At 39.3% G+C, this 10,931-nt stretch overlaps 1 protein-coding gene across 2 annotated transcripts in view; it reads left to right on the plus strand.

Moving 5' to 3' along the window:
* The window catches only part of LOC126372467 (netrin-B-like), a 215,986-nt gene extending 206,136 nt beyond the window's left edge, over positions 1-9,850 (plus strand). Inside the window, exons 3-7 of one of the 2 annotated variants that reach the window (XM_050018244.1) lie at positions 4,204-4,353; positions 4,838-4,900; positions 6,341-6,415; positions 7,140-7,320; positions 8,730-9,850. In XM_050018244.1, the coding sequence (XP_049874201.1) occupies positions 4,204-4,353; positions 4,838-4,900; positions 6,341-6,415; positions 7,140-7,320; positions 8,730-8,880 (620 nt within the window). In that variant the 3' untranslated portion in view covers positions 8,881-9,850. Of the gene's footprint in view, positions 1-4,203; positions 4,354-4,837; positions 4,908-6,340; positions 6,416-7,139; positions 7,321-8,729 lie in introns of both variants that reach the window. The other variant, XM_050018245.1, reaches the window with a different exon arrangement.
* The last annotated feature ends 1,081 nt before the right edge of the window (positions 9,851-10,931 follow it).

Here is a 10,931-nt window from a genome sequence, read left to right on the forward strand (position 1 = left end):
CCAAGAAGAGCTTACATGGAACATATTAAAGAGAAGATGAACGTCGTGTCTTATAAGGGAGAGAAGGAATTGGCCTTTAATAGACAATAATGGAGAATGCTAAAACAATAATTGTTGAATTTGTTTTCGAATTCATGTTTGGATCATAAATGATTATCACTGTTCAGCGGTGAAGGAAAACATCGTGACGAAACCCACATTCCCGAGAAATGCATTTTCGGAGGTATGAGACCTAACCTGTATTGGGCTGGTTTTCCCTTCGGGGGTTGGAAAGTCAGACAGTCGCTTCTGTAAAAACCGGACCTATCAAATCTTCAGGTTAGGTGCGGTACCTGTGTAAAACGGGATAATGCTAGGGAGAAATGAATACTATCAATAGTATCGATAGTCCTTGCAATAGTCAGATTAATTACTAGATTTTATTAATATACTTACTTAATTACAAGTTTGAACTGAACAGTGGTAGTAAAAAAGAAATATCAGATTAGTTTTTTATTTTCCATTTAAATTCTTTCCTTCGCGGGTTAGAAGGTCAGACAGGCAGTCGCTTCTGTAAAAACCGGACCTGTCAAATCTTCAGGTTAGGTGCCGGTACCTGTGAAAATGGGATAATGCTAATGATGATGTCATCATCAATTTAAGAGCCACGCTCTTGTCGGTGTAGCATTTTCCATTCCAGTCTATCAAAGGCCAATTCCTTGACTTCCCTATAAGACACGACGTTAACCTTTTCTTTAATCTGTTCCATGTAAGCTCTTCTTGGTCTTCCCCTTCCTCTCTTTCCTTCTAGCTTTCCTTCTATGATGTTTTTAATGAATTCGTCGTGTCTTATTAGGTGTCCAATCATCTTGCCTCTTCTGTCCTCAATAATTCTCAGTATTTGTCTCTTTTCCCTTACTCTTACTAGCACTTCCTCATTTGTAACCCTTTCTGTCCAACTTATTCTTTCCATCCTCCTCCAACACCACATTTCAAAGGCCTCGAGTCTCTCTCTGTCCTTCTGTGTCAGTGTCCAAGTTTCATATCCATAGAGGGCTTCACATCCAATGATGATGATAAGCCTGGAAAGGTCCTCGTTAATTTATTTCGGTTTAATTGACAAAATTCTAGCTATTCTCGTTTGTAACATTGTCATCTGCCTACCTAACTCAGACTAGCAATTTGAGCTTCGAAATAGGCTAGTTCTTTATTTTTTGTCTGACTGGACACTGGCCATTCTAGTTACTCGCTGGCGGGACTCTTCACAAATAAAAGAAGACAGTGGACAACAGTGGAGGACCCAGCAAAATATTTAGGTGGCGCAACCTCACGAAAAAAAAATCACAACACAACAGCCTCCGTGGTCTAGTGGTTAGAGCGTTAGGCTCACGATCTGGAGGTCCGAGTTCGATTCCCGATGGGGACATTGTCGAAATCACTTTGTGAGACTGTCCTTTATTTGGTAAGGACTTTTCAGGCTTGAATCACCTGATTGTCCGAAAAAGTAAGATGATTCCGTGCTTCGGAGGGCACGTTAAGCCGTTAGTCCCGGCTATTAGCCATAAAAACACCTCCACCAACCCGCAGTCGAACAGCGTGGTGGAGTATGCTCCATACCCCCCCGGTTGATTGACCCAGCAGTGGGACGTATACAGGCTGTTTATGTTTATGTATGTAAGACCTCACAGTGGCGCCTCTTAAAATACAGGTTTTTTTTATTAGTTTACGGCCACCGAAATATACCTAATTAAATATTTTTAAAATGACGTTTTTGGCCCATTAAATGTATGAGTTTTATGTGGCCGCTAATTCTAATTCACAGGGCAGGTGTGCCCTATCCAGTTACTCTCCTGTAGATCCAGGCCTGCCAGCCAGGGTGGCCCCGTCTTGGCTGATTTTGGCGCCCCTCCTAAAATGGCGCCCGGTGCAATCGCACCGTTCGCATCGCCGCGCCCTAGGGCCACCCTGGCGGACAATTCTTTTTAAAAAGAAGTAGTGTCGAATACCGATTGTAGGAATTATTTTGGGAAAAACGTAGTGATTTATATTCTCTTTGGGTAGAGAGACTACTCGTTTCGATGGCGTATCATACATAACATAACCTCACGACTTTATCCCAATTGGGGTAGCCAGAGGTACCCACATCCATCGCTTGAACTAAGGACCCCCACCTCACCAAGCTTTCTGATATACCAACGCGATAGGTGGTGAGCCAGCTGTGTTAGAGTATCATACATTTCTCATCAAAAAAAAGTAACCTCGCAATTTATGATAAAACTGGACTATAAGAAAAATATTACGAGTCAGTAGGAATAAAAAATAAGTGTCATTTTATTGTGCGTATTTTGTATTTAAGTTTATCTTCGAGGTAAATTCAGAAGTGTTTTATGTTTTTTACATTAGAAGTACCTGTATTATGCTAGAGAAGGTTGTGTTGCTATGTTAGAAACATATTTTGGACTAACCTCGTATGATTTAATCCTAAGCCACATCGTCACTTACCAACAAGTGAGATTGTGGGCAAAAGATACAGGGTGTTAGCGACATCGCAACTGATACTAAGGGGGATGATTGAGACCATGATTCTGAGTTAATGTCAAGTGGAATTTTCCGTCGCAAAATTAATGTTTGTTTTTCAGTTTTTTTTAATTATTTTCATTTTTATAAAAAATCTAGTTGATGTTAAGGCGATTCTCATGATTCGCATGATGCAGCGTAGCGTACAAACAACAGAAGAACACGCATCCACGCGCTACGCTGGATGCATCATGCGGGGCCGTGTAAGAATCGCTTAACCCAGAATAATGAGCTAAAACATCCCTCCTGGGTAGTCACACCCCGTACAAGCACGTACAGGTAGCCATACAAGTAGGTATGAGTGTTAGTGACACCGTAAAAAAACTGAGGGGGATGATTCAGACCATGATTCTGAGTTCATATCAAGTGGAATTTCTTGTCGGAAATTTCATGAAAATTTTAGTGTATTTTTGAATTATTTTCAGTTTTATACTTTTACGATGACAAATTCCACTTAATATCAACCCTGAAACATGGTCTGAATCATTCCTTAAAGTTTTCGTTACGATGTTACACCCTATAGTAAATTAAAAAAAAACTGTTTTACTGGTGTAAGTACATGATTGAAGAATAATAACAAAAAAAAACACTAAAGAAATGTAAAAATCACTCTGCAGAGTGATTGAATATATTTTATTTTAACATGAATTTAGTTCTTTATTCAGTCTAGGATACTAAAAATATTTATTTCCATTCATGTTTTTTCCATTCATGGCCAAAACAGGAGAGTAATGTTTTTATCAACTTAAAAGGATAGCGAAAATAATAGGAATACTTTTCATAGAGCTTAGAACTTACCAGAATATAACTTGAAAGGAGTTGTGTAATAAAACTACGTTAGAAAATAGTTTTCAGTCATTTCATTTCATTTACCGTGAGAAATTGAACGCAGGTGTCTACTTAAGCGAATGAAAAATGGAGGGGAAATTGTTACTTTTCTTGGCTTAAAGAATAATTTCATAAATGGAAGAAAGTAATTCGTTTAGCATTGGCCATTACGACGACGGTTTTTATGGTGTAATGGATACTCATACACCTCTCCCTAGCATTGTCCCGGTTTTCACATATTCCGCTTACCTAACCTGAAGATTTATCAGGTCCCGTTTTTTACAGAAACGACTGCCTGTCTGACCTTCCAGCCCGCTAAGGGAAAACTAGCCTAATACTGGTTAGGTCACATACCTCCGAAAATGCATTCTCGGGAACGTGGGTTTCGTAACGATGTTTTCCTTCACTGCTGACCACGTAATAATCATATATGATCCAAACTCATACATAATATCATGCTCATATCTACTCATACACACATGACCATTTGATGAAACTTTTTATCATTAAAATTTGACTGCTTTTGACCACGATCCTTTAACCAGCGATGTGGTCTAAGGTGGAGCAATTTGCTATTTTTTGCTCTTGGTGAACAATTTGCTATTTTTGATCTGGGTTGCTAAAAGGCTACGTTGAAGCAAGTCATCTATAAAACCAATATTGCTGTTTGTTGAGATTGGGCTCTTAATTTCATATTCGCAAATGTCAAATAGCAATATTGCTTCGTTGTGGCCTTTTTAACCCTGGATTATTTTCTCTTCCTGTTTCTTCAAGCTTTCCTTTTTTAACTGTTTTTGTAACCATCGTTTTCTTTTTCAGCCTGCGACTGCCACCCAGTGGGTGCGAGCGGCAAGACCTGCAACCAAACCAGCGGGCAATGCCCCTGCAAGGACGGCGTTACCGGCACCACCTGCAACCGTTGCGCCAAGGGCTACCAGCAGTCCCGGAGCCACATCGCGCCTTGCATACGTGAGATCATCTATGTTTCGAGGGGTCTTTTTAAATTGGTTAGACGAAGACAAGCTACCAATAGTCCTGGACCCATATCATGCCTAGCTTATACGGACAACAATAATGGGTGCACGCCGGTTGGTGTCACACCACATTTAGGTTAAATTGTCTTAAGGGGCGTCTACGTGTTGGCTTCGGCCTAACGCACGCCTTCCAAAAGTCCGGGACTCCATAGGCTCGAGATATGGAAATGACAAACATAATAATAATAATAACCCCCCCCCAACCTAATAGCCCAGTTCCCTTTGTTCCCATAATCTGCAATAGTCCTACACGAACCGGGGATTGTCTTTAAGTGCACTCCCATAGTGCATACACCACATTTAGATTAAACTGTCTTGGAGCTTCTACGTTTTGGCTTCGGCTTTACGCCTTCCAAAAGTCCGAGACTCCATAGGCCGAGATATGGAAATGGCAATATTAACGCAATGTATCTCCTCAGGTATCCCGCGCGTGGTGACGGCGGTGCAGGCGATGGAGGCGGTCGAGGGCGAGCCGGGCCGCGGTAAGTAGTAAGTGGATTTCATTGCACTCTCGCCTCATCCACACCGCATCACGCGCTCCATCATCAATTTATTTAGGTCTTCCGCTCTAGTATGCTAGAGTACTTCGCTATGGCGAAGGACGTTATATACGGTCCTGTTGACCCGATTACTCGGCGACCAATCATCTCGCGACAAACACTCCAAGACCCCGATACAGACCCCGCCGGCGTTGCCGACGATTTCCCTCATTCAGCGCTTATCTCTATCGGCTCACTAGGGTCTTATAAATTCTTTCAAATATAATTATCTCAGATGACGCTCCGAGGCGAGGTTCGCGTCAATAATATGAAGATGTCACAGGTCCGGTCTTACCTAACCCTAAAGGAAAACCGGCCCAACTAAATCACTAAAAGTACAACCACAAATAAAAGTCTAACGAAACTTATTTAATTAATTTCAATGTGTTTGTTTTTAAAATTAATGATGGAGCGCTTATATGGAGTGACTGTACGAAATATTTTTAAAATACTGTTGTTTTTTAGAATACTTATTTCGTAAAAATATTTGTGCAGTCATTTCTTGTATTTTAATTTGCACGTTACTGTTATTTTAGTAAATATCTTTCTTGTTAAAAAGAAAAAAGTAGAACAATTTTTTTCTCAGGCTTTTTGTATCATGTTCATTAAAACTCACATCTCATTTGTTCTTTGTTTCCTTTCAATGAGGAAAATTTTAATTAAGTATAGGGATAAAATTACATAAAATTCTCGAATTTCCCATTGGAAATAATTTCACAACTTTATTACCTCATTAGTGCTAAACTCAGGTGGTAAAGTACAAAATGTGAATTCAATTCTGCCGAGTTCGCAATTTGATGATTCATGGGTTCTGTCTGGTTTGCTTAAAATAATATTCTATAGAGTGATGATGCAGTCTGTGCAGTCATCATCCCCAGATTTTACTCACTTTTACGCAATCGTAAAAGTTGATGTTGATCCCATGATCACTCCAATTTAATAGAATATAAAGCTACAACCCGTCAGGTTAAAGCCAACAGTTTTAGCAGTTCCAGTAGTTTCTTTTTTTTATGGACTGCCTCCTTCTTTTGCTGTGTCCAAAAGGATCCAAAAGTATGTTTTAACGCCATCCTTACCATTGTCGTAGAATCTTTATTCTAATATTTATTCTTTAATAAATACTACGTATAGGACGGTAACTCTTCGCCCCGCACCAATTCGTATCGGACGCCGCCCCCTCCAGGTCCTATTTTAGTCTTAAATGGTCGTAAGGAGTAAGGGGGAGCGAGGACTGTCTATCTCGTTCGCTCTTACGTGTTATTTTTACCATTGTAAATAGCAAATAAATATTGAGTATGGCATCACAAGGAGAAAGAGAGAGTTGCAAAAGGAAGCTAGCGCCCCACAGTGGGACGTTTATGTACGTCTTGTGTTTGTCTGCAGCCGCGGAGCAGTGCGGCCGGTGCCGCGCCGGCGCACGCACGCTAAATCTCAACAAGTTCTGCAGCCGAGACTACGGTGAGTGTTGTGTTATCTTCTGTTCTTAAGTTTTCTTCTTCTTCTCCTTTTTAAAATTATTTTTTTCGAAATTCTTCATTATTGAAGTTCTTATTCAGCATCAGCTTTATACGAGGTGTCAGTTACACCGTACCGAATACTGAGTGGGATGATTCAACTGATGATTCCGAGTTAATATCAAGCGCAATTTCCTGACTAAACTAGGGATCACAAAATGATATGACCCGGATCCCGAGCCCAACAGATACCGTTACAACCATAATTGAAAAGTTAAAATACTGCAATAGTCATCGTTTCGTCATCAGACATAATAAGTCTCGTGACGTTTCGCAAGGTGGAATCTAGAGTATTTTATCTATCTATCTATCTAGAGACTCCACGACTTCACAATCATAATTGAAATTCAAAATAAAACTTAGTTACACTTTGAATCGTCATTTTTTACATAACGAACGTCTCATCTGCCTAAAACTACTGCAGCTTCTCACAACCTGTATATTAATCGTGGAAAAGAAGCTGCGAGATAAACCTGGGACCATGGCCCTAGACGTTCTTTTAAAACAAACATAAAATATTATTATACAATTTAGTAATTTGTCTGCCTAATATCAGTTCCCAGACAGTTAATCCCATGCATTTATATCTTCTAGCATAATCACTAATCTTTTTAGAAAGTTTCTGTTTAAAACTGTAGATATTCTAACAATGACCGTTTCGTTGGTAGTCATAATGGGTCGCGTGGTGGGTCGCGAGGCGGCCGCGGGCGGCGAGTGGTCGCGGCTGGCGCTGGGCGTGCAGGCCGTGTACAAGCGCGGGCCGCGCAGCCGCCTGCGCCGCGGCACCACGCCGCTCTACGTGCGCACGCACGACCTCGCCTGCAAGTGCCCTAAGCTCAAGCTCAACAAGTAAGTGCACTTATGTATAGTTACTGATGTTACCAGATCCGAAAAGCTCTCCAACTTAACATAGCAGAGGTGTCTAGTACATACATCATCTCTTCGCCAGCTATGTTTAAATCCTGTGTAATAGATAGTGAGTTTATTGCCAGTAGCCGGGCAAAACAACAACAAATTTCTATGATCCAAACATAAATTCAAAGATACAAAGTCGAATTCAGTGGTTTAAAGCCTGAGGCAGGATTCGAATCAGAAACATTAACGATGTAAGTCACGCGTTCTCCGAACAGGGCAATCGCGGATACGTCCAACGGCCCTAATCAAATTCAAATATATCTGAATGCTGAAATAATGGGGTGTGCGCTTGGAAAACGCGAAAGGGTGCAGCCCAGAGAGACCTGGCGATGCTCGGTTGACCGATAATTGAAAACTCTCGGCATGTCATGGGAGCAAGCTACAGAAGATGCAAAAGATCCCGAGGAGTGGAAATCTGTTATTCGAGCCTTCATCCCAACGGGGATAAAGGATTAAAAGAAGAAGATTAGTAACTTAAATAACACAGTGATACCTACAGAAGTCCTATCAGACAACACTTTGAGCCAAGATGCTGGGCACCCTCAGGCTTGTTGTTTTAAATTTTGTACAGGGTAAGAGAACCCTCTGAATTCCCCCTTAATCAGGCTAAGTAGTGTATTATCTGAAGCAAATCAACAATAAGTTACAAAAAAGCTCGAAAGGTCCGACGCGCTTATAGCAAGAATTAATTTCTCCGGATTACATTACACCACAGTTAAGTCAGAACCACACCTATGCTAACCACAAAACAAACAAAACGCTATGTAATTGCATTCCTTACATAATAAACAAGCCCCAACTCTGCACAAAAGGTGCAACTGTACGGAATTTTCTAAACTAACTTATCAGACCTAAATACCTCAAGTTACCTTATCATTGTTTCTACAATCGTGCCAAATTCTTGGCATATCGGAACCGATAATGGACCATGATATGAGCAATTAGCCTAGGTGATTTATTAAACCATTTAAGTGAGAGGTAATTTTGTAATTCAAATTTGATTTTACCAAAACTTTTGAGCATCAATCGTTACCACAATGTGAAAATGTTTTACCTGATTTTCGCCCCTCATCTTTTACTGTACTTTCTTGAACTTTTCACATCACGATACCAATCATTACCACGTTTCTACCCGACTGCGGCGAAGCAAAGGAGAGGGTTATGTATTTGACCGCTATGTATGTATGTGTTTATGTACGTCTGTTTCCTGACCACGGCCATCACCTAAACATCGCTATTCGGAAGATTTTCAGAGAACTATTTTCTTGTTTCATACTATTTAACTGGTATTTTCGTAGTGGTAAAAAAATGTACCTACTATAAAGACTACCTTTCATTCACAGGTCGTACCTAATCCTAGGAGTGGAAAAAGAAGGGGCATCGAATGGTCTACCAGGGCTGACGATCGGCGAGAGAACACTGCTTCTGGAATGGCGCGATGACTGGCATCGACGCATACGTCGCCTGCAGCGCCGCGCCATCAACTGCCACTAGCCAGCCAATCTGAGCGAAGCAGCGCCCAACCGGCGGTTTCCCGACTAATCAGCGGTCAGTCAGCGGTCTTAGCCAACCAATCAGAGGAGCCAGCAGCTTCAATGTTCTTGTTGTATCGTAAGGTGAATCCGTCTTGTTCCGTGCGTCATGTGGGCTGGAGATGTTTCAGAGAATCAGAAATGTGGAATATAAACATTTGGATTATTATCGTGTATTTCGTGTATTTCACTTTTTTGCGAATGCCGAATATTATTTTTGTACTTTTTTGCCACAGCGTAAATAAATATCTCGAGTTAACCATGTACATAGGTACATTTTACAATTTGAATTATCTATTCGTTGTAATTTTTCAGTAAAAATGAGTGGATATAACAATAAATTGTGATTCTCTGAGTCGTCGTCAAAGTCCACAATTGTTTTAATAACTGTTACTGCCAATATATCGTGCTGTTCTACAATAACACCTAGTCGGTTAGGATTTAGATCACAAAATGCCAGATTCTTTATTCTGGCTTCAAGCGTGCCAATGTCAAACATCTTTTCACCTCTCCAGCACGAAAAGGGTACTTTCTTGAGTAAAAACAGTGAGGAAAAACGCGTTTTATTCGTTTGCTAGACAAAGTGGCTGGTTGATTTGGAGGAGGCAATTGAACTTAGCCATACAGCCTGACCTACAGTGTAAACTTGGCACTCAACTATGTAAGTTGCTTATTGAAATTACTGTTGCCTTTTTAAAAACAAAATCTTTAAAATAATCACTGGTAAACATTAATTTACTTTATGTTTATCATGTTTGGTTGTCATAAAAACGTTATTCTTAAAATACCTTTTTTAAAAAAATACAAAACAAAATGGCGCGATTCAAATGTCTACTACAATTTTTATGATATATGGCGAAAATGAGTACGCCAAGTTATGAGAACAAGTGTCTAGAAAAGATATGACAGAACAGGTTTGTAATGCTACTTAGCTATATAAGTAAGGCTGAGATTTCCAGAAACAATAGTTATATAATGGGGTTTGGTTTTAAAAGATCATTCGGTCTTACGACTTCTAAAACCTATAAAACTTTTCTCGCTGGTAGAGGTGAAAAGTTATATGTTTCACACGAGGGCAAATTGTTTTTATGTCTTGTGCCTTTAAAGCACTAACTGTGTACAGTAGTGTATTTTAATTCTACTCTACTTCGCCAGTTCGTGATTTAAACGCAGCACTGCCAGAAAAAAACATCTTTGCCCACTTGTTGAACATATAATTATTCTTTGACATGAAAAGCCATCCATCCATTTCATGATTATTGATATAATTACAAACGTATTTAAATAATAAAATACCATAATCCTCCCGCATCCATCCGTTTTACATCATCGACTTTTAAGCCAAAAATATAATATACATTTTGTATATGAAATCTTTTTCCCTCTCTAGGATTTTGTTAATGTACATTTAATAAGATTATTTATTTAAAAATAAATTAATTTTAAGACTAATCAAGCTTCGTTCCATTTCTTGCATTTTTGTACAATTGTTATTGTGAAAGCGTGTTAAATATTGTTTTTTTGGAGCTGGCAATATTTGGAGCGGCGCCATTTGTCAAAATCTTTTTTTCATTTTAGTATCGAAGGGAAATGAAAACTAAGACTTGAACTTTGACAGGTGGCACTACTTGTGTACGCGATTGTACAAGTTAGACGTAGGTCGTATTTGATCATCCACAAAGCTTAGTCACAATGGTTTAAATTACCTCATTTATTAATTTATAAGCATCAATTTACATTAAGAGTTTTGTATTTATGATTTTGATGAAATTGGCTCTTTACAATCTAAAATTAATGTCAATTCATTTCATTTAAAAACCATTTATTTTATGAATTTATTTAAGACGTTTATCTTGCCAAAGCATCTTTCTGTCATTTTGTACAAAGTACTTAACGTTTCACTTTCATTTACCTCTGTTACGAAGTAAGCAGTAGATATAATTTTGACACAATAATTTTAAATACCATCAACTTTCAAACAAACGTTGCCTGATAAAGGTATGTACAGTATTA

This window comes from Pectinophora gossypiella, chromosome 14, assembly GCF_024362695.1.
Source record: "Pectinophora gossypiella chromosome 14, ilPecGoss1.1, whole genome shotgun sequence".
Lineage (NCBI taxonomy): Eukaryota > Metazoa > Arthropoda > Insecta > Lepidoptera > Gelechiidae > Pectinophora > Pectinophora gossypiella.